Genomic DNA, 23,907 nt, shown 5'->3' with positions numbered 1-23,907 from the left:
GGTTGCCCTCAAACTCACAGAGATCCACCTGTCTCTGCCTCTGGAGTTCTGGGATTAAAGGCGTGCGCCACCGCCGCCCAGCCACTTGAAGTATTTTGTAGCATTTATTTATGCGTATGTTTGTGGGTATGGGTGTGGATGTGCATGGACAGCATGCCTGTGGAGGTCAGAGAACAATTTGTGGGTACCAGTTTTTTCTTCTACTTTGTGGGCTCTAGAAATTGAATGTGTACTGGGTGGTGCTGGCACACACCTTTAATCCCAGCACTGGGTAGGCAGAGGCAGGCAGATCTCTGTGAGTTCAAGGCCAGCCTGGTCTACAGAGTGAGTTCCAGGACTGGCTCCATAGCCGCTGTCTGGTGTGGAGGGGGAGGGGGAAATGTTATATTTGGCTCAGTCTCAGAGGTTGCAGTCAGTAGCCAGGGGCATCATTGTTTTGGGCCGGTGACGACAGAGTATCATGATGTAAGGGCGTGTTGGAGCAGAACTGCCCACTCTGTGGTAGCTGAGAAGCAAAGACTGATAAAGAGGGGTCAGGGACAAATGGGCCCATCTCCTGAAAGTTTTCATCCCTGTCCAAATGCCCTCTACTTGTGGCTACTTCTGTGGATTAATTATCAGCTAAGCAGGGCACTCATGATCAAGTCGGTTTTAAGTGACTGATTCCATCAGCCAGAACCAGTTTTTTTAAAAAATATTCTGTGTATTTGGGTGTTTTGCTTCCATATGTCTGAGCTTCACACATGTGAAGTGTCCGCCAGAGGCCAGAAGAGGATGTTGGATTCCCTGTATGGATGGTTGTGAGTTGCCTTGTGGGTGCTGGGATCCACCTGATCCTCTGCCAGAATAGGCAGGGAGCTGTTCTTCAACCCCTAGGTCGTCAAGATTTTAGACATCAGCCTTTTGGATTGGCCAGGGGGAGGAGAGGTTGCTTTATAACTGAGCCACACGGGATGATCTCACCACCTTGTATCCTCGGGCATCATCAGGAATGTCACAGAAATATGTCCTTACCCTTCCATGTGTGTTCTGTCCCCTGCTTTTCATTCTCCTAGGAGAAAAGAGGAAGGTTTGCAGATCTACTGGATTCTAAATATCTTCGGACCACATTACAGATCTGGGTCATATGGTAAGAACATAATTACTGCAAGACCGATGTTAGATAAGCAGGTATTTGAAGGAGACCCACTCAAGGAGAGTAGCCCTACAAATACACCTTGTTTTTCACGTTGCCTCTCGTGATTTCTGTTATCCATTGTCAATCAAAGTTGAAAATTGTATTTGTATTGACTTCTTCAACAGAAAGACCACATTTGCAAGTAACTTTTATGGCATGTTGTAAATTGCTTTATTTTGTTGAGTCTGTATAGGAACTTACATGGGAGGCATGATATGATCTGTGTGGATCTTCTATGGATGAAGAGGGACCACTGTAAATCCACTCTTGGGTTATTAGAGAGAAATATAGGAAGTCACCAATAGTTCCTCCCGCAACGCCTTCTCTTTCTAATGCGACCCACTCTACCTCCCTCCCCCAAATGATAAAACTGTAAAGGGAGAAAGAGAACCCTAACATTCTACAGCCGTTTCCCAGTTCTTTCCAGTGACGTGGCTACATGTCCTGGACTTCCGTAGGGTGTGCTTTCCGCTTACCCTACAACGGACAGATCCTTTGAACTCACCAATGACAGGCTCGGTGGCACAGCCTTTTCAGGGCCTCTCTGGGCTTCATCTCTTTGCAGCTTTAACCTTGAGTGAGCAAATGCATCCAGAATAGGACTAAAAAAACAGTACTTGATATACCGGGAAGGACTGATGGGTTTTATAGCATTACATTAGTGTCTCTGGAGCCAGGCTTGGTGGCACATTCCTACGTCAGCAGAGTTCAGGGTCATCTATTGCTACTGGTTTGAGGCCAGCCTAGGCTACACGGAACCCTGTCTCAAACAAAAATTAATGTCTCTGTGCCATATAATATCAGGAGAAGCCTAAATAGCAAGCTATCATTTAAGAGAAGAAATTTGAAATATATATACACATGCATATATCACATTTTTGATATATATGTATAATGCAGTATATAATATACATATAAAACACATGCTATGTATAATTGTCTTTCAACAGTTGAGATAGGTAATCCAGTTTAAAATTTATTTTTATTTTTTTAATTGATGTGTATGTGTGTATTTCTCTAGACTTCATGTGTGAGCAGTTGCCTGAAGAGGGTGTCAGATCCTCTTCAGAGGACCCCGATTTAGTTCCTAGCAACCACGTGGTGGCTCACAACCATTTAACTCCAGCTCCAGGGGATCCAAACTCTCTTCTTGCTTCTACATACACATGGTGCACATATATGCACGCAGGCAAAACACAAATAGAATCAAAATCAATCAATCTTTTAAAAGACTGGGTTTGCAAGGATGCAGAGAAATACACACACACACACACACACACACACACACACACACATTTCTCCAAAGTTGTCTTCAGATGCCTGGATGCTGTGTGGGCTGATTTCTGTTGCTCTTTCCCTATGCCTTCCACATAGATTGTTCTCCTTACCTCTGCCTGTCATGGTTCTTCCTGTCCCCCAAGCTTGGTGAAAACTTTTGCTGATGACATTCTTTTTTATTTTATTTTGTGTTTTTTCAAGACAGGGTTTCACTGCATGGCCCTGTCTCTCCTGAAACTCATTCTGTAGGCCAGGCTAACCTCGGACTCCGAGATCCGCCTGCCTCTGCCTCCCCAGTGCTGAGATACTCTCTTCTCCTTCCAGGTTGGGAATTTCTTTCGCCTACTATGGGGTTATCCTGGCCAGCGCAGAGTTGCTGGAGCGGGATCTGGTCTGTGGTTCGAAGTCGGAGTCAGACCCAGAGGTGGTGGTGACCACGGGGGACTCAGAGGAGAGTCTCAGCCCCTGCTATTGCCACCTGTTCGCACCCTCTGACTACAGGACCATGATCATCAGCACACTCGGGGAAATTGCTTGTAAGATCGCCCGCCCAACTTTCCCGTTTCAGGCAGGGTTCCTGCGGCTCGGGGTCAAAGGGAAGTGTGACCTTGAGGCGAGGCTCCTGTCTAGTAGAACTCCAAGGGTCTTCAGATCACGCTGCTACACCCCCAGTTTGGTTTGTTGTGGGGAGGAAAACCGGAAAGAGCAAAGCCTTGAACTGTTCTGTTTCAGCAGTACATTTTAGTCTAGAGTGGTGTGCACCTTTAATCCCAGTGCTCAGGTAGCAGAGGCAGGTGGACCTCCGTGAATCCTAGGCCAGCCTGACCTATATAATGAGTTCTAAGACAGCCAGTGCTACATCCACAGTTTAGCCCCTGTCTCAAATGAAAAGATATATTTATTTTTGAGATAATTCTCTTTCCTCCCCCAAACTCACACACTCAAATTCATGACCTTTTTAAAAATGTTTATTTTTTTAACAGCAGACTTCCTTTCTCCCATAGCTCTTACAGCCCTTCTGCCGTCCTCCACAGTGACCTCTGAACCTTAGGTACAGGAGTAGTTTTATAGATGCAGCTGGTAGGGACTTATATTCCACCTCAAGGGCAACAATATAGCCTATAATGTATTATCGTTGGATCCAATTTTTCTATGCTCTGATCTGTTTTGTATGACTTGATAGTCTCCTGTATGATCCTGACCAACCGCTCAAAAGAGAGCTCCTCATGCCTGGTGTTGGGGTTTTGGTTAGATGGTTTTGGAAAGCATCGTCAGCCCAGATGGGGACACTTGCTTTAAACTATATCTGGAAATTTATGCATCAACTTACATGTAACATGTATTATAGGTATTTTTAGGTAGATAGATAATAGTGTGTTTTTTATGACTTTTTCAGATATTATTACTGTATTTCACTCTCTTCTTTCATCCTGTATTTAATATCCTTCCTCTCTCTAATTATTTCATTTTAATGTGTTTTTAGACATCATTATTATTATTTTATTTTTCGAGACAGGGTTTATTTGTGTAGCCCTGACTGCCCTAGAACTCACTTTGTAAACCAAGCAGGTCTTGAACTCACAGAGATCTACCTGCCTCTGCCTCCCAAGTGCTGGGATTAAAGGCGTGGGCCACCACTACCCGGCTAGATACCTGTTTTATGTGTATGACTATTTTGCATGACCGTGTGTGTGCACCCTGTGTATGCCTGGTGCCCTCCTTCTAGGTGAGAAGAGGGTGTCTGAGCCTCTGTAGCTGGAGTTAGTAGTAGTTGTGCGCCACCATGTGGACGGGTGCTGGGACTAGAATCCAGGTCACCCTCTGCCAGAGCAAGTGCTTTCAACTGCCGAGCCATCCTCAGCCTGTCTCCCTAATAAGTCGGCCCCTGCCGCGTTTTCTCATTTCCCCTTCAGATCCCTTGTAATCCCCCAGCCTCCACAATACCTGTTTTTTGTTGTTGTTGTTTCTGCTTTCCTGGTTTCTGCCGTTTCCTCAGGCTATATACTGACATCTGATGGTTTGGAGCTGGGAACCTCAGATGAGAGGGAGCGTGGATGTTTGCCTTCCTGGGTCTGGTCGCCTCACTCTGTGCTCTTTCCTAGTTCCATCCACTGACCTGGATAAACCCTGGAGCAGGGTGTCCAAACACATAGTAACTAAAATGGGCACATCTTACAATGACTTGTTAGATTTCAATTGGCTGCACTGTTTTTTTGTTTTTTGATTTCTCCCAACAGAAATGATGGCCCATTAAAAAAAAAAAAGCCAGTGTGACTGGGGATGTGGTAGAGTTGTTTAAATCCCCGGGTCTGTGTGAACTGGGTGTGGGAGTGTGGTGTGTGCCTGTAATCCCAGTGCTCAGAAAGTGGATGCAAGAGGATCAGAAATTCAAGGTCAGCCTTAGCTGAATTTGAGGTCAGGGATATAGGAGACCCTGTCTCAAAAATTAAATAAATAATACTATAAAATAAAAAATAAAGAAAATGGGGCAAGGCCAATTGGCACAAGCTTACATAGTGAGAATCTCTCAAACACAAACAAAAAAAAATCAGTGGAGCCTTGAATTCAACGGACAATGGTATATGGCATTTAGTTCTAGCAAACTGGTAGTTTGCAAAGTGGTAGAGAAAGCAATGAAATAAAGCTAGGCATGGTGGCACATGCCTATAATCCCAGCGCTTGGAGGCAGAGGCAGGAGGATCTCTATGAGTATGAGGCCAGCCTGGTCTACAAAGTGAGTTCTAGGATAGTCAGGACTACGAAGAGAGACCCTATATCAAAAACTTAAAACGTAAAAAGGCCTTAATGTTTAAGCAGTGTTAGTCGCTCATGAGGAAGAAGCACATTCAAGAAGTCACAGATCCCATGACAGTGTGCCTGGCTCAGGACGGAAGCTGCTTCCTTAGGGAACGGCAGGAGGGGTCCCGCTGGGGTCTACGGTATCACTTGTGCTCCAAGGTGTCACCACTGTGGTTCTTGTTTGCTTCCTAGTGAACCCTTTAAACATCCTGGGCATCAACTTCCTGGGCAGACGGCTGAGCCTGTCCATCACCATGGGATGCACGGCTTTGTTCTTTCTTCTCCTCAATATCTGCACTTCAAGGTACTCACCCTTCGCCTGCTTCCCCACGGCTGTGCAGTGGTTATCAGATGGGACTTCCTGAGTCCTGGGGATAAGTGGAGAGTAGAGGCTGTCCGTTAGACCGAGAGGCCTTTCCCTCTCCTCCCCCTGCCTCCCTCAGCTGTCAGGAGATGTGGCTAAGTACCAGGATGCTCACTTTACACAGAACTTGTTGGAGAACTGGAAAACAGCCGTAGGGTTTTTGTTTTCTGGACCAACATGAGCTATTCTGGTGATACAGACGACATGTATCTGAAGGCTGGGAAAGTTGTTCTGTGGTGGAGGACTTGCATCAGACAACAAGTCTCATCTCCCATGGCAACCCTGCAGTACTCGGAGCAATGATATGGCTGACTCTTGAGCTGTGAGTTCTACACTCACAGGCCATCTAAGCACAGAGTAAAATTTAAAAAAGGTTTTATCCCAGACAATGAAAACAAACTGCATCTGTATAGAGCATGCAGTGCTGGCTAGTTTCATGTCAACTGGACACAAGCTAGAGTCATCTGAAAGGAGGGACTGTCAGTTGAGATAATGCCTCTGTAAGATCTGGCTGTAGGGTATTTTCTTCTTTTTTTAAATATTTATTTATTATGTATACAATAGTCTGTCTGTGTGTATGTCTGAAGGCCAGAAGAGGGCACCAGACCTCATTACAGATGGTTGTGAGCCACCATGTGGTTGCTGGGAATTGAACTCAGGACCTTTGGAAGAGCAGGCAATGCTCTTAACCACTGAGCCATCTCTCCATCCCCTCTTCTTTTTTAAATAGTTTTATGTTTTATTATAAAATGAATGTATATTTTGAATCCTAATATTTATTATATTGATATTTTTATTTATTTATTTATTTATTTATTTGGTTTTTCGAGACAGGGTTTCTCTGTGGTTTTGGAGCCTGTCCTGGAACTAGCTCTTGTAGACCAGGCTGGTCTCGAACTCACAGAGATCCGCCTGCCTCTGCCTCCCGAGTGCTGGGATTAAAGGCGTGCGCCACCACTGCCCGGCTATTATATTGATATTTTATAAATAATTTAGACTTAAAATTACTCAGATAGGGTATTTTCTTAATTAGTGATTGATGTGTGAGGATCCAGGCCATTATGAGTAGTGCCATCCCGGGACTGGCAGTCTTGAGTTCTATAAGAAAGCAGGCCGAGCAAGTTGCACTCCTCCATGGCCTCTGCATCAGCTCCTGCATGCAGGTTCCTGTTTTGTTTGGGTTCCTGTCCTGACTTCCTTTGGTGACGCACTACCATGTGGAAGTGTAAGCCAAATAAACTGTTTCTTCCCCATGTTGCTCTGGTCATGGGCATTTCATCACAGCAATAGAAACCCCAAGACAGCCGGGCGGTGGTGGTGCACACCTTTAATCCCAACACTCGGGAGCCAGAGGCAGGCAGATCTCTGTGAGTTTGAGGCCAGCCTGGTCTACAAGAGCTAGTTCCAGGACAGGCTCCAAAGCTACAGAGAAACCCTATCTTGAAAAAAAAAATTACTAGATTGCCTACAATCCCTAGCAGAAAGTAAATGCAGCGGTAAACAGTTGTCTGATGTTGAAGGAGCAATAACACACAGAAAATACGAGGTTGTGTGGTACCCAGACCCAACTGACTCATCACAACACAATTTCTGGGGCTCACTGTGCAAGAGGAGTCAGGAAGATCGCAGAGAGTTTGCTGTGAGTGCCTCCTAGAAATGCCAGGGTGGCTGTACCCAAAGGCATGCACCACCACCGCCCAGCCAATTTAGTGCTTTAAAGAGATGGGCTGGAGAGATGGCTCAGTGGTTAAGAGCATTGCCTGCTCTTCCAAAGGTCCTGAGTTCAATTCCCAGCAACCACATGGTGGCTCACAACCATCTGTAATGGGGTCTGGTGCCCTCTTCTGGCCTGGAGACATACACATAGACAGAATATTGTATATATAACAAATAAATAAATAAATAAATATTAAAAAAAAGAGATGGCTCAGCAGATAAGAGCATTTGCTGCTCTTGTAGAGGATCCACACTGGGTTGCCAGTGCCTTCAGGATGCTTCACCACTACCTGATTCTCGTTCCAGGGGAGCCGATGCCCTGTCCTGACCTCCTAGGCACACACATGGTACAATATGTACATATAGGCTAAGGTATCATACTCATAAAATACCTTTTCCAACGCATGTGCCTGTCTGGGAGCATCGGGTCTGAATGCCCCCCTTAGGTGGATTGTGAGGAAACAGGCTTGAGGATGTCATGGTCAGGCCAGTTAAGAAGCAGCATCTTGCTGAGGCTCTGGGCTTTGTGAAGAGCCTTCTGTGCCTCTGACTACGACCTTCTCTGCTTCCTCCTCAGTGCCGGCCTCATTGGCTTCCTCTTCATGCTGAGAGCCCTGGTAGCCGCGAACTTCAACACCATCTACATTTACACTGCTGAGGTGAGCAGCGGGGAAGGGCATGGCTACATCAGGGCACGTCAGGGGAGCTGCCAATCTGTGGGGAATGTATCCCTGACTTTGGTTAACCTTTGACAAGTTTCTTAAATGGTGAAATTCATTGAAAGTGACACAAGAGAGCTTGATATGGATCTTTCCTTTCCCTTTCTTCTGAAAGAGAGGGCCTCCTGCCTCTCAAGTGAAAGCAGGTCGTTAGTCTAACTTGTCACTGTACAAAAGCCCAAAATAATTTAGGGAAGGGAAGATCTATCTTAGTTCGGTTTCAGTTGTTCTGGTCTGTAGCAGAGGCACCATGGCCCAAGGGTTTAGGAGAGAAAAGCTGGCCACCACGCAGCAGTCAGGAAGCAAAGACGGACCAAGAAGGAACCTGGGCTAAGATCCACGCTCAAAAGCACATGCCCAGCGACTGCTTCCTCTAACCAGGCTTCGAAGTTCTTCCTTCCAATAGTCTGTTTGAATGTCGAGTCCATTAGTGGGTTAAACAGTTGGTTAGGGTGCTTCTCATCTTTCCGCCCTTTACTAAGGGAAACAGCTCTCAATCCAAATATGTTGACGTCAAAATTAACCACCATGGGGCTGGTGGGATGGCTCCTTGAGGAAAGGCACTTGCTGCCCAACACGACATTCTGAATGGAATCCCCGAGATTCACATGGAAGGACAGTTCCGGCTCCTGCAAGTGGTCCTCTGACGTCTACACATGCACCATGACATGCATGCATAACCCCCCCCCCCACACACACACACAGAAGAAATGGAGAAATGTAACTTTTTAAAATTCAAAACTATATACCGAAGACAATGAGCATCTTCTACCCATCTACAAACACAGAAGCCTAAACTAGGGAGGGAAAGGAGGAAGAGAACCCTGGGAAGAAACGTGACCAATGGGGTTCTCTATGCCTCTCCTCCGCAGGTCTACCCTACTCAGATGCGCGCTCTGGGGATGGGAACCAGCGGTTCCCTGTGCCGCATTGGAGCGATGGTCGCACCGTTTATATCCCAGGTACCCAGAAGCGTATGCGGGGCCGCTGAACCTGAGTGGGTGGGCAACAGGGACCCCAGAAAGGGTATAACAAGGGTTTCTACTTTATTTGGGACACGAATATTTAACAGCCTATAGACTTTGATTCAGAGTTAAACCTTTTGCTGGGCTTGTCAGCCAGGATGGACTATGGGAAAACATGGGATTCGCGTGGGGTGGGGATGGGGTGAGGAGTCGGGGGTAGAACGTAAGTACGGCAGAGCCTAGACACGGGGAGGTGGGGCTGGCTCAAAGTCTGGAACAGTCTGGGACATGGGGGACCTGGCACCATGTGACAAGAAACGGAGAACCCAGGCTAATGCAGCGGCCCACAGGGTCATGGAGGGGTCTACTGTTTGTCCTCTGCTCTGCTCATCCTTTTGGCCACAACAGAACTCTGCCTTGTTCTTCCTACTATAGAAATAGGAAATGGGCCTTGGGTCCTGTAGTGCCTCATCGGCTGTGGGAACCTAGGAGGAAACCAGGCCCTGTCTGGTTTTTCTGGGGCCTGAGATCACCACCTGACCCCCTGCCGCCCCCACACCCACCATGCAGGCTCTATCTGCTCCCTGTGTATGGGGCGTTCTCAAGAGTCCTAAACATGACTTTGGCATTGCCCTGGAGTTGGTTGGTCTATGTCTGAGTCACGTGATCAGGGGTCAGAGCTTCAAACAGTTCCATCTGAGGGCAGGGAAGGGGGGCACTTCCCAGGGAAAACAGTCATATGGGCAAAGTAGACGCTTCCTATATTTTAACAGAAAAATTTGGGCGGGGGGTTACAAAGGGTTTTTATTGTTTGTTTGATTTTTGTTTTTGTTTTCAAAACAGGGCTTCTCTGTATAGCCCTGGATGCCCTGGAACTTGCTTTGTAGACCAGGCTGGCCTCGAACTCACGGAGATCTATCTGCCTGTCTCTGTCTCCTGAGTGCTGGTGTTAAATGTGTGTGCCATCAACTGCCCCGCATTATGAGTTTTTAAAAACTCTCTTGAAAGTGTTTCTTGTCTTAAAAATGGTGCTACTTTTGTCTTGAATTGTTGCTTTTTATTTATTTATTTTTTTAAACTTTTTATTTATTTAACTTTATTATGTTTGTTGGTGTGAAGGTGTCAGATCTCATGGAACTGCATTTTCAGACAGTTGTGAGCTGCCATGTGGGTGCTGGGAATCGAACCCGGGTCCTCTGGAAGAGCAATCAGTGCTCTTAACCGCTGAGCCATCTCTCCAGCCCCGAATTGTTGCTTTTTAAAATTCCTTTTTATGCTGGGCAGTGGTAGAATCAGAGGCAGGTGGGTTTCTGTGAGTTCAAGGCTATCCTGGTCTATAGAGTGAGTTCTAGGATAGGCTCCAAAACTACACAGGAAAACCCTGTCTCGAAAAAAAATTCCACCTATTTCATCCATCTCAGAGAAGAGCCTACCAGGGAAAAAGGGAAGTAAAACACCCACCCTGTCCCTTGTACGCAGACAGAGACTAGGTTTCTCTTCCCAGCACTGTGGGGATGGAGTCTCTGGGTTCTTAGTTCCCTGTGCGTATTCTTCCTAGGGACATGGGACTATTTATGTGACAGGCCACATTGCTTCTAGGGGCCTTGGCAATGGTCAGAAAAGATCACAATTTGGGCCGAGTCCTGAGGGTTCTGTTCTGCTTGACATCCTGGACACAAAGTGGCTCCTGACTCTGGGTGGCTTTGCTCATCCTTCCTGTGCCTCCCACATTCTAAAACAGAGACAAATAAGAGCACATTTGCCTAGGTTTGTTTGGATGATGAGACCATTTAAATGCAAAGCATCGAGACACACACACACACACACACACACACACACACGACACAGCATTTGAGAGACATTATGTAATGATGCTAATCAAGGCCAAATGCTACTCAGATAAATATGTCTTGTTAAGAAAATACTTTTGTGACCACCGACGAATCCTTTATTGTTAAAGCAAATAGTGCCTGCAAAGGTTGAATAGACTAGACAAGATGAGCTCTGAGCATGGAGGCCCAGGAGACAGTACTCTTACTGCCCGGAACACCATCTGTAATGGCCACACAGATACCAGTGTCAGCTTCCCAAGACAGATCTGTTGGCAGAGAAGCATGAAGACCACCGCTTCTTTTGGGTTCTTTCCTGTGTCCTGAAAGCACAGATCTGTGTGCATCCTTCACTGTCTTTGTACGGAGTGATTTTCCTGGCGAGGAAATACTTTAATTCTCCTCATGCTATAGAGCCTCAACAACATGCACGCTAATGGGTTTGGGTACTGGAACTAGCTTCGACTACCTTGTGTTCATTATTTTTAATAATGAATGCCTTTAATGAACTATGGTGGGGAAGGGAATGAGGAGAAGGAGGGGACATGAAAATAAGAGAAACAAAAGCACTTTAAATCGAGCCCAGTACAATGAGCCACTATTCAGTGTGTGTGCTTTGCTCCCTTAACCAGTCTGAATCAGGAGAATTTAAGTCTGGGAAGCTTCACGCCCACTCCTACAGCATTGCCTAGATTCTCACAGAGTGAGCTGTTTCAAGGCTTTCCTTGGTGATAACTCAATCTTAGGTGATAGCTGTCGATCTTAGTGCTTATCAAGATTACTAGGGTAGCATTATAATGTAGACATTCCTGGGCTTTGCCCAGAGATGCAGACGGTAGAGATGGGACCCACTCCCTGCACTTGTAAGAACCCACAGCTGAGTCAGCTGCTCTGTGAGCCGTCCTGAGAGAGGTGGTCCCGTCCACTGGGAGGGTGCTGATTAGGAGCTGCTTTGCCTTTCACCCAGTTCTTTCTCTTCTGATTTCCTACAACTGGAATGAGTTTAAGTGAGAACTTTACAGGACTAGAGGCATAGTCCTGTTTAGAATGCTTGCTGCTCTTTGGAGTTCAGACCCAACATCCATATCAGGTGGCTGACAACTCTGTAATCACAGCTATGTGATACCTGGTGCCCTCTTTTGGACACCTCTGGTACTGCACACATAAAGTACCCCCTCGCCCCCACACATGCCCACGCACATAAAATAAAGGCATTTTAAAAACAAACCCCATATACATTAGTTAGTAATGTGTTTACATAATCTAAAGACTAATGTATAAAGTTTAATTCAATTGAATCTTTTTTTTTCAAGACAAAGTTTCTCTGTGGAACAGCTCTGGCTGTCCTAGAATTCATTCTGTACACCAGGCTGGTCTCAAACTCACAGATCCACCTGCCTCTGCCTCCCAACTGCTGGGATTAAAGGCGTGCGCCACCACCACAGGCCTGTTTTGTTTAAATGCATTATTTAAATCAAATGTTTTGAGGTATCTAGTTGTTAAGAAATGAACTTAAATAAAAATAAAATCTGGGTGTGTATAGTCCAATCAAACAAAAAAGGAGACTTTTGCTACAGAATTATTAAAGGCTTACCAAAGTGCTTCTGTGGAGCTAGTTCAGGGACTATTCTCCTTTATTCCAGGATGCATTAGGAGTCAGGTGTCCGGGTGTTCATGCACTGTAACAATGCAGCATAGACTGAGGAGCTAGGGGTGTAGTTCAGTTGGAGAGAGTCTGCCTAGTAAGCCAAGAAGGCCTGTATTCCAGGCCCTGCAAACTCAGCACTTTGGAAGGCAGAGGTAGGAGGATCAGAAGTTCAAGGTCATCCTCACCTACTTAGTAAATTTGGAGCCAGTGTGGGCTATGTGAGACCCTGACTTAAATACAAAAAGGAAAAACATCACAGACTGAGTAGCCTGTAAATAACAGAAATTTCTAACAGTTCTGTGGACTGGAAGTTCAAAATCAGGTGCCTGTATGATTGGGTTCTGGTGAGGGCCCTCTGCCTAGCCAGCACATGGTCACCTCCTCATTGTATCTTCACTTGGGAAAGGCCTGGTGTGGTCTGTTTTTTTAAAATATTTATTTGTTTATTTATTTATTATGTATACAATATTCTGTGTGTATGCCTACAGGCCAGAAGAGGGCACCAGACCTCATTACAGATGGTTGTGAGCCACCATGTGGTTGCTGGGAATTGAACTCAGGACCTTTGGAAGAGCAGGCAATGCTCTTAACCACTGAGTCATCTCTCCAGCCCTGTGGTCTGTTTTATAAGAGTGCAAATCCCTCCAAATAGAACAGGCTCACATCTGAGATGGGGATTTCAACATAGGAATTTTGAAGGGAGCCGGGCAGTGGTGGCGCACGCCTTTAATCCCAGCACTTGGGAGGCAGAGGCAGGTGGATCTCTCTGAGTTCGAGACCAGCCTGGTCTACAAGAGCTAGTTCCAGGACAGGCTCCAAAACCACAGGGAAACCCTGTCTCGAAAAACCAAAAAAAAAAAAAAAAAAACAAAAAAAAAAGAATTTTGAAGGGGCATAAAGACCTACAGGGTCAATGATACTAGAAGTACCTTGGTCCAGCAATGTATAATATGTTGGTCCCGTCTATCGATGGGTGGTGAAGTCTCTATAGCGCATGAATGACCTTCATCCAATTGGTGGGACAGCCTGAGGTGTTGAACAGCTGGGCAAAATAGAAATGTATACTAAAGCAATGAGGACTGCTCCCTGGTGGATGAAGCTAAACATGGCCTCACATCAAGTGAGTATCATGCAAATAAATGAAGGCATGTATGCACACATCACACACATATCACACATATCACACACATCACGGACACATCACACTCACATGCATTGCATCTCACACACATATCACACACATCACAGACACATCACACTCACATGCACCATACACACATGCATTACACACATCACACACATGCATCATATACATCACACACATGTGTAACACACGCATCACACACATCGCATACACAAACATCATACATATATGCATCACATCGCACTCACACGTATCACACACATCACAGACACATGCATCATACACACATGTATTACACACATCACACACACATGCATCACACACATCACAACATGTATCACACACATGCATCATACACACATGCATTACACACATCACATACACATATGCATACATACATCACATTTCACACACGTATCACACACATCACAGACACAAGCATCGTATGCATCACACACACATACATCATACACACATGCATTACACACATCACACACATATGCATCACACACCCACAAAAAGCGCTTCACAAAGGGATGTCAGTGGGAGAGTTCACTCCCCAGTGAAACGTAGACCTTTTCCTTGTCTTTGCTCCACTCCCGTTGTCGTCAGTGGCATAGCAGTGACTCTCATTCCGCTCTGACTCCATTGCCCCTCCAAGCTAGTACAGCTCTCGGGGAACTGAAATGTCTCTTCTTTCTTGAGCAGCTCTCTGCTAGTTCTGTTGAACAACAGCCTGTCAGGACTCATAACGGGTCAGGACAGACACACGGAGCCTTTGTTAAGGAGGCAGGAGGTCTCTTCATTCAGTATCCCCTTTCAGTGACTAATTTAGGAAATGGCATTTGGAGTAATAGTACCCCATTATAGAGGATTTTGTAGAGGTATTATATGGCTCAGCAGTTAGAACAGTGAAAAGAACTCCAGTAGCTAGTCTTTATGACATGATTGTTACTCTATTAGCATGTTACTATTTGTAGAATTACATTATCCCAATTAAATATTCAGGTAACATGTTTTAGTTTTACTTTTTAGATTAAAATAATTGACATTATACAGTTTTCTTGTTGTTGTGGGGTTTTCTTTGTTTTGTGGAAAGTCTTCCTATGAACCCCTGGGTGGCCTGGAACTCATTATTTAGATAAGAAATGGTATCACGTTGGAGATGTCTTTTAACTTTATTTTTTAAACATCCTTTAAAAATATTTTTAAAAACTTTGAGAACTTTATACATGAGTACTTTATTTACATCATCTCCTCCCTTTCTTTTGCTCCAACTTTTTCCACGTCCACCCCTCCCTCCCTCTCAAATTTGTGATCTCGCTCTCTCTTCTTTTTTAGTTTTTTGAGACAGAGTTTCTCTGTGTACCTCTGGCTGTCCTGGAACTCACTCTGTAGACCAGGTTGGCCTTGAGCTCAGAGATTTGCCTCTTCTGCCTCCTGAGTGCTGGGATTAAAGGTGTACACCACCATTGCCTGGAAAATTTGTGATCTCTTAATTCTTCTTCTTCTTCTTCTTCTTCTTCTTCTTCTTCTTCTTCTTCTTCTTCTTCTTCTTCTTCTTCTTCTTCTTCTTCTTCTTCTCTCTCTCTCTCTCTCTCTCTCTCTCTCTCTCTCATAGTCTACTGAGTCCATTAGTGTTGCTCATATATGTATGTGTTTGGGCTGACTGCTTAGGACTGGATAACCTACCAGCAGACCTGTACCTAGGGAAGACTGTTTCTCCCTCATCAGCTCTGACTTGCCTGTAGCTTTTCATCTAGGGGTGGGGCCTTGTGAGATGTTCCCCATCTACACTGGCATATCTGTTTTGTTGAAATGTCATGGCTCCAGCTCCCGATCACACAGAAAGATACTATCTTACAGCAGACATCCTAGTCCTCTGCATCTTACTCTTTCTGCTTCATCTTCTGCAACATCCCCCCGAGCCATAGGTGTAGGGGTTGTAGTACATCATTGCAGCTGGGCAGCCCATGGTCAGCTGTCCTTTGCTTTTTGATCAATTATCAATTTCTGTAATGGTTTCCTTCTGAGGCAAAATGAAGCTTCTTTGATGGGGGGTGAGAGCTACATTTATTTGGGGCCATCAGGATAAATATTTAGAAAACAGAAAACGTATTGGTTTAGGAAAAATGGTAGTAGCAGGTTCTTCTTTAGGGATACTTCACCAGCTACAGGGAGCTGACTAGGTTTACAGTACCAGACCTAAATGCTCTCCTATTGAACAAGTCCTAGGCCCTATTAGACAGTTGTTGGTTATCCCTAAGATAGAAATGCCACTGTTGCACCATGGGGAATACCTTGCCATGCTGGTGATTGCTATAGTTCTTATGTTTTATAACTGGGCAGGACTATTGGCTGCTTTTCTCGCTTGGCAGCTTGCATAGCCAACTGAGATCTAGTCCTTTGGAAGGAGGCTTTCAGGTCAATTCTGCCTCGATTCCTCCAAGTCCTGTGTCCAAAGTGTGTGGTATCTTCAACAGTAGGCATTACCGGTAACCAAGGGCAAAACCAATAACATATATATTACTTTAGCAATTTCTTTGACTCCCCTGGTCAGCAACTCAAAAGGAGGGTTGCCATACTTGGTGCTGGGCTTCTGTTAGATGGTCTATGGCTCTTGGGGTGGGGCATCACCCCAAGTGTCATACCTCCTCCTTTCTCTATATTTATGGTTGTGAGCCCAGCCTTTAACGGCTGAGCCATCTCTCCAGCCCCCTCCTCCTTTCTCTATACCTATCTATATGTGTGTGTGCTTAAGAAAGCATATACCAATATATTTCCATATGACTTTTCTTTTTTTTAAAAAAAACTATTTATTTATTTATTAGGTATACAATACTCTGTGTGTATGCCTGCAGGCCAGAAGAGGGCACCAGACCCCTTTACAGATGGTTGTGAGCCACCATGTGGTTGCTGGGAATTGAACTCAGGACCTTTGGAAGAGCAGGCAATGCTCTTAACCTCTGAGCCATCTCTCCAGCCACTCCATATGACTTTTCAAACATTTTATTTATCCCTCTTTCCTCCTTCTCGGTTTACACTGGCCTCCTCTTCCCTTTCAGTTAAATCCCCAGTCTGCCGTTTCCCCTGCCTAGCACTTGTGTCTTTCAGCGCCTCTTCCAGAGCTCCTTCTCTCACCCCACATGGCCCCTCTCCTGGTTTCCGTGGCAACTTCTGGTTATATACTCAGATCTAGAAACTTGCATTAATTGTTTTTCTGGGTCTGAGTTGCTATAATAATTTCTTGAGACAGGGTCTCTCTATGTAGCCCTGGCTGTCCTAGAGCTCCCTTTGTAGACCAGGCTGACCTTGAACTCAGAGATCTGCCGCCTCTATCTCCTGAGTACTGGGATTGATGTCTGGCTTAATGTTTTTAAATTCCATCCATCTACCTGCAAATTTCATGATGTTTTTAAAGAGTTGAGCAGTATTCCATTCGTTTTCAAGATCCATTCATAGGCAGAAGGACATTTAGGCTGCTCCTATTTCTTTGCTACTGAATAACTTGGCATTGGACACCTATCTGTGGAGTAGGCCAAGGAGTGGCTGGACCATATGGTAGATGTTTTAGCATTTTGAGAATTCTCCACACTGATGTCCAATTTCACTAAGTGAATGAGTGTTCCCTTTCCCACATCCTCTCCAGCGTTTGTTGTCGGTTGTAATATTGATTTTAGCTGTTCTGACTGCACTGACATAAGATCTCAAAACAGCTCTGATAGGCATTTCCCTAATTGCTAAGGATGTTGAACACCTTTTGAGATATTTCTTAGTCATTTACTTATTTTTTTTTCTTTTGGTTTTTTGAGACAGGGTTTCTCTGTGCAGCTTTGGAGCCTGTCCTGGAACTAGCTCTTGTAGACCAGGCTGGCCTCGAACTCACAGAGATCCGTCTGCCTCAGCCTCCCAAGTTCTGGGATTAAAGGCGTGCGCCACCACTGCCAGCCATTTATTTATTCTTTTGAGAATTCTCTGTTCAGATCTGCAGCCCATTTTTATTTATTTATTTATTTATTTATTTTGGTTTTTCGAGACAGGGTTTCTCTGTGGCTTTGGAGCCTCTCCTGGAACTAGCTCTGTAGACCAGGCTGGTCTCGAACTCACAGAGATCCACCTGCCTCTGCCTCCCAAGTGCTGGGATTAAAGGCGTGTGCCATCACCGCCCAGCTGCAGCCCATTTTTAAATTGGGTTATTTTTTTTTAAATTTACTTATTTTTGTCTTTTTGTCTGTTTGTTTTGCCAAGGACCAAACCCAAGGTCTTGTGCTTACTAGGCAAGTGCTCTACCTCTGAGCTAAATCCCCAACCCCTATTATTATTTTTAAATATGTGTAAGTGTGTGTAGGGGGTGGTATGTGCACATGGGAATCCACAGGCCAGAGGCTATGGGTCCCCTAGAGCTGGAGTCAGTTGTGTGTCATTTGCTGTAGGTGCTGGGAGCCCCTGGGTCTTTAAGCAAGTTCATCACCGAGTCATCTCTCCAGCCCACCACTTGTTTCTTGATTCTTTGTTGCTGTTTTAGTTCTTTCTATATTCTGGATATCGATCTTCTCTCAGATATGAAGCCGGCAAAAGTTCTCTCCCACTCTGTGGGCTTCCCCTTCACTTGTATCCTGTGCTGTACAGAAGCTTTTAGTTTGATGAGGTCCCACTGTCAGTCGTCAGTATGAATTCCTGAACTAATGGCGCCCTATTCAGGAAGTCCCTCCTCCACTCATGTCTTGTATTGCCTCTGCTTTCTGCGAGCAGTTCCACTGTTCCAGGCTTGCCTTGAGGTCTTTGATCCATCTGGGATTCATTTTTGTGTTGGGTGATAAACATGGGTTCAATTTTATCCTTCTACATGGGGACATGATGTTTTCCCAGCACCGTTTGTTGAAGATGCTGTCTTTTATCTAGCATATGTTTCAGGTGCTTTTGTCAAGTATCCGATGGCTCTGGTTACATGTACTCCTGGTTGGGTCTCCTGTTTTGTTCCACTGATTTATATGTCTGCTTTTGTACTAATACTACGCTGTTTCATTAATGCAGCTCTGGAATAAAGCTTGAAGTCTGGTAATCCCTTGGGCATTCATCCTTTTGCTCAGGATTGCTTTGGCTGTTTGGGGTCATTTGTGGTTTGAAATGAATTTTAGGATGTTTTTTTGTTTCTGTGGGGGAATATCATGCAGATTTTGATTGATATTGCATTGAATCTATAAATTGCTTTGGGTAAAATGGTAATTTTTACAATACTAGTTCTACCAACCCATGAATAAGGGAGGTCCTTCCATTTTCTAGTGTTTTCTAGGTTCCTAGATTTAAAAACAATTGGTTATTATGAATGAGAGTATTGTTTTTCTGTTGGCTTAGCAGCCACACCTGAATCATCTATGTATATTCTCTCTCTCTCTCTCTCTCTCTCTCTCTCTCTCTCTCTCTCGTTCTATTTACCAATAAAGACTCAGGAGTCAGATGTTGAGGTGAAAATCTGCTAGATCAGAGAAGCTGAGGAGCAACCAACTGATCTTTTTCGGCAGAAGTCTCAGTAAGAAAAATGTCTCTCCATTCATTCCAAACCAGAAAGACTTGTGATACAAGCCCCTCCCGACTCCTTCCTGTGCTTCTATGTGTATTCTTGGCTCCTCCATCCTCTCAATGGCTAATTCCTATCAACTGTCACTGGCTCCACCCCCGATCCAAGGTTAATTTTATTAACACAGTCTTGGAGTTTCATAGTGCGATCAAATATCCTACAAGAGTGTCCATGATCTCTTTTTTAGTATGTTTGTAATTGATATATAGAAAAACTATTGATTTTTGATTTTGTGTCCTGCAACTATGCTATAATTAGTGACCATTAATAGTTTTCTGGTGGAATTTTTGGAATCTGTTATGTATAATATCAAATCATCTACAAAAAGGGATAATTTGACTTTTCTTGCCTGTATCCCTTTAATTTCCTTCCCCTTATTGCTCCATTTAGTGCTTCAAGCACGTATCAAAAAGGCAAAAAGATAGTGAATAGGCTTGTCTCATGCCTGATTTTAATGGAATTGCTTTGAGTTTTTCTCCATTTAAAAGGATGATGCTGTTGTCATAGATAGGCCTTATCAGGTTGAGGTATATTCCTTCCAGTCCTTCTCTATCTAGGACGTTTATCATGAAAGCATATAGGATTTTGTCAAAGGCTTTTTCTTTGTCAAGGCACTTATTGAAGTGATTGTGATTTTTGTCTTTAATCCCATTTATATGATTTATTACACTTGCTGACTTTTGTTGAGCCATCCCTGTATCTCTGCCAACTTGATCATGGTGCGTGATCTTTTTAATATATACCTGTATTTGGTTTGCAAGTATTTGACTGAGGATTTTTATTTTTTTGGTTTTTCAAGACAGGGTTTCTCTGTGGCTTTGGAGCCTGTCCTGGAACTAGCTCTGTAGACCAGGCTGGTCTCGAACTCACAGAGATCCGCCTGCCTCTGCCTCCCAAGTGCTGGAATTAAAGGCGTGCACCACCATCGCCCGGCCGACTGGGGATTTTTATATGGCTGTTTATTGGGGACTATTGGCCTGTAATTTTTCTTTTCTGTTGCTCCCTTATCTGCTTTTGGTAATAAAGTGATACTGGATTTAGAGTTTAGGAACGTTCCTTCCCTCCCTTCCTTCCTTTCTCTCTTGAATAGTTTAGGAAAAATAGGCTGTAGATATTTGAAAGTCTAGAATTCTGCTGTAAATTCCCGTGGCCCTGGATTTTTTTTTTAAACTGGAAGGCTTAGTATTACTTTTCCAACCTCATTTGCTGTAGGTATGTTTTTATTGATTGCTTCTTTAACTTTGAGAGTTTAGATTAATTTATACATTCATTTCTTTCAGATTTTGTAACTTAATGGACTATAAGTTTTAAAGTATTTCTTTGTAACATTCTGATTTTACCTGTGTGTGCTATAATGTTTTCCTGTTCACTGCTGATCATGCTAATTTGGGTCATCTCTTTACTTTTGGTTAGTTGGCCAAGGGTCTGTCAATCTTGTTTGTTTTCAAAGAACCAGCTCTTAGGTTTGCTGATCTTTGTGTTTTCTTCATTTCTTTTTCTGCTCTGATTCTATTATTCATTACTGTCTACTAGATTTGTTGCTTTTCCAAATTCTTTTTTTTTCTTTCAAGATAAGGTTTCTCTGTAGCTTTGGAGCCTGTCCTGGAACTCTCTCTGTAGACCAGGCTGGACTTGAACTCACAAGAGATTCACCTGCCTTTGCCTCCCAAGAGCTGTGATTAATGGTGAGTGCCATCACTGCCTGGCTGCTTTTCCAAATTCTTAAGTAGCATCATTTATCTATTTGTGCTATATTATTTATTTATTATTATTAGACTGGGTTTCTCTGTGACTTTGGAGCCTGTCCAGGAACTAGCTCTGTATATCTAATGTTTTGATCATAACACACCATGGGAGTTTTTCTGGTCCTGTTTGATGTTCAGTGTGTTTTTGTATCTATTATACACATGCCATTTCTTGATTTGGAGGAAATTCTTCTATCATCTTGTTGACGACCCAGTTTATGCCATTGATCTTCATCTAGGTCTATAAACCAAAGATTTGTTTTTCTTAAAATGGCTTCCCATAATTCCTGCATGTTTCTCTCATGTATTTTAAACATTTCTTCCCCTATTCTTTGCTTTTGTGTTGCAACTCCTCCAATTTATTTTCACCTCCCGATATCTTCTACTTGATGCATTGTGTGTAAAGCTTTCCTTAAGTTTTGTAGTTTCCCGAGTTTTTCAGTTCTATCTTCATTCCAGCTTGATTTTTCAACAATTCTCTTTACTGAATTTAGTTTTCAAATCTTGAATTATAATTTTCTTTTCATTTTGTCATGTATTTTTCTTGAGCATTACTCAGACATTTATTGCCGAGTTTGATTCTCTAAATTCACTGTTACTGGTTCTTCTTTAAACTATTTAAGTTTTTGATGAAGTTGATAATTGTTTTTTTAAATTTTGGCATCCTGGGATTCATCTAGGTAATTCTCATTGGAGAGTTTGGATTCGGGGAATACTGTCTTGGCCATTCATATTGTTCGTGCTTTGGGGATGTGACTTGGGCATGTAGTCTTCCTCCCTTGGTTGTATATTTGATATGTGATTCTGGCCTGGCTCAGGCTGGGCTAATTCAGGACCTGTGTGACCAGAATTAGGCTTGGGAATGTGGGCAGGCTTGGTTCTGAGCACACTCACTATGGAAGTTGGTGTATAAGCTGTGTACTCTCAGGTAGGCCTGAGCATGTAGGGGATGGTTAAGGGCTAGCTTGGAGGACTTACCTAGAGTTAGGCCTAGGTGTGTGTGGATGATACAGGAACGTGGTGGGGGGCACTCCAGGATTAGCTGGTGGGCAAGTTCGATTATGTGTGTGGGTATGTGCATGAGTGCAGTTGCCCATGGAGGTCAGAAGACAGCATTGGATCCTTTGGGGTTGGAGTTACAGGTAGTTATAAGCCAGTTGACATGGGTGCTGAGAACTGGACTATGGTACTCTTGAAAGAACAGCAAGCATACCAAATTCCTAAATTACTGTTTCTTTACTCCCTCTACTAACATTTAATGGGTGCTTACAGAGAAAAGGTTTATTTAGTTCAGCTTTGGAAGCTGAAAGTTCAAGATTAAGAGTTTCCATTAGTTCAGTCTCCAGTGAAAGCTTCATGGTCAGATTGAGAGTGAGGAGCTTACATTACCCAATGGGAAGTGCAGGAAATCCGAGAAGCTGGGGTCTCAGTCTCTTCTGAGGTCACATCTCCAACTGACCTTGGGACCTTCCACTAGAACCCACTGCCCAGCTTCACTTTCCCAAGGTCCAAGCTCCCACTGAATAAGCTCTTGGGTGAAAAAATGAAATGATGGCAGCCCGATTTCCATTTTGTTGTAGCAAATACACTGGGCAAGGAAGGTTCTGGTAGTGTGTTAAAGTCAACTTGTTACATTTTGGGGAAATTCTACAGCTATTTAATACATTGTCATTCAAAGTTAGCCATGGGTAGTATTTACACCACCAGTGATTTGGGTTTCATGAGAAACTGCTATTAAATATTTGGCAGTACACCACTCTAAGGTTCTTACTTCAGGAAATTTACATTGAAATTGGGCAATTTATAAATATGCAAGTAATGAAGATAATTTCAAACTGTGATGAGTGCTTTGGAAACAATATGAGCAAAGGGAGGGAAGCGACATTGAAATTGAGATCTAAAGTATAAGCTGGCATCTGTGAAGAGTAGGACAATTGTGTGTCCATTGTCCATTCCCATCTGTGCTTCTCTGCCCGGACTGCATCTTCAATAGCTCCCGATAGACTCAGGCTTTGTTAAGTTCACACCTAGATATTTTATACTTTGAGATTTATTTAACTTCTATTTTAACTTGTTTGAACACATGTTCATGTGTATGCACATGTGTAAGCAGATGCTCATGCATGTGGTGAATGTGTCAAGTGCCTTTATCACTCTCTATTTTCTTGTTGAATCCGCCAGTGGGCTGGCTTGCTGGGCATTAACACAGGTACTGGGGATCTGAATGGCTTTAACCCAAGCCATTTCCCCAACCCCTGGCTATTGCTTTAAAGCCAGCTGACTGATCTTATTCTGAATGGTTGCTCATCAGGTCTCCTGAGTTTTCAGGTTTGTAATCGCATCCCTTCTGTGACTGCTACATTCCATCCATGCAGAATGCTTTTGGTCAGACTGTAAACTAAGTCCTCTGGACTCTCCAGTAAACTAAGAGGAGTTTCTTCACTCCACTCTCCTTTCCTGACTCCTGCAGTAACCCCTACTGGGTCCCGGCTCAGAGATCTAAATTCAAGGTTACTTGAGCTCCCAGCTATATTAAGGAGTTTGCTCCCTTCTGGTAGCTTCTATTATTTTATTTTCTTGTTTTTCCTCCTAAGTTTCTGGTGGATTCATCTCAGTTGCTTTAAGGCATTAAGGTTTATTTTTATTCTTCTTCTTTTACTTGTTGGAAATTTCTTACTGCTTAGTATTATACACTGATCTTTCCTCATCATACTGTGCTTACACACCATCATTTTAGGGTTTAAATTACTATATGCCCATCGGCTCCAGCTTTAAATTTGTGTGTGCACATGAGCATGGATATGCCATGATGTACAAGGAATCCCAACATGTGGATCCATCATAGGGTTGGCGGTATCAGACTTTGCTACTTGTCCCACCCTCCCATCTCCAGCCCCTTTGAGACAGGCAGGATCTCACGTAGTCCAGATAGGCCTCAAATGTTC

General features: G+C 43.9%; 1 protein-coding gene across 1 annotated transcript in view; it reads left to right on the top strand.

The window, feature by feature from the left end:
- The window catches only part of Svopl (SVOP like), a 59,585-nt gene that overhangs the window by 28,104 nt on the left and 7,574 nt on the right, over positions 1-23,907 (top strand). Inside the window, exons 10-14 of the mRNA XM_075953970.1 lie at positions 1,056-1,129; positions 2,780-2,991; positions 5,447-5,558; positions 7,912-7,993; positions 8,926-9,015. Of these exons, the coding sequence (XP_075810085.1) occupies positions 1,056-1,129; positions 2,780-2,991; positions 5,447-5,558; positions 7,912-7,993; positions 8,926-9,015 (570 nt within the window). The remainder of the gene's footprint in view (positions 1-1,055; positions 1,130-2,779; positions 2,992-5,446; positions 5,559-7,911; positions 7,994-8,925; positions 9,016-23,907) is intronic.

The sequence above is a fragment of the Microtus pennsylvanicus genome, chromosome 19 (assembly GCF_037038515.1).
Source record: "Microtus pennsylvanicus isolate mMicPen1 chromosome 19, mMicPen1.hap1, whole genome shotgun sequence".
Lineage (NCBI taxonomy): Eukaryota > Metazoa > Chordata > Mammalia > Rodentia > Cricetidae > Microtus > Microtus pennsylvanicus.
This window is presented reverse-complemented; position numbering and strand designations above follow the sequence as displayed.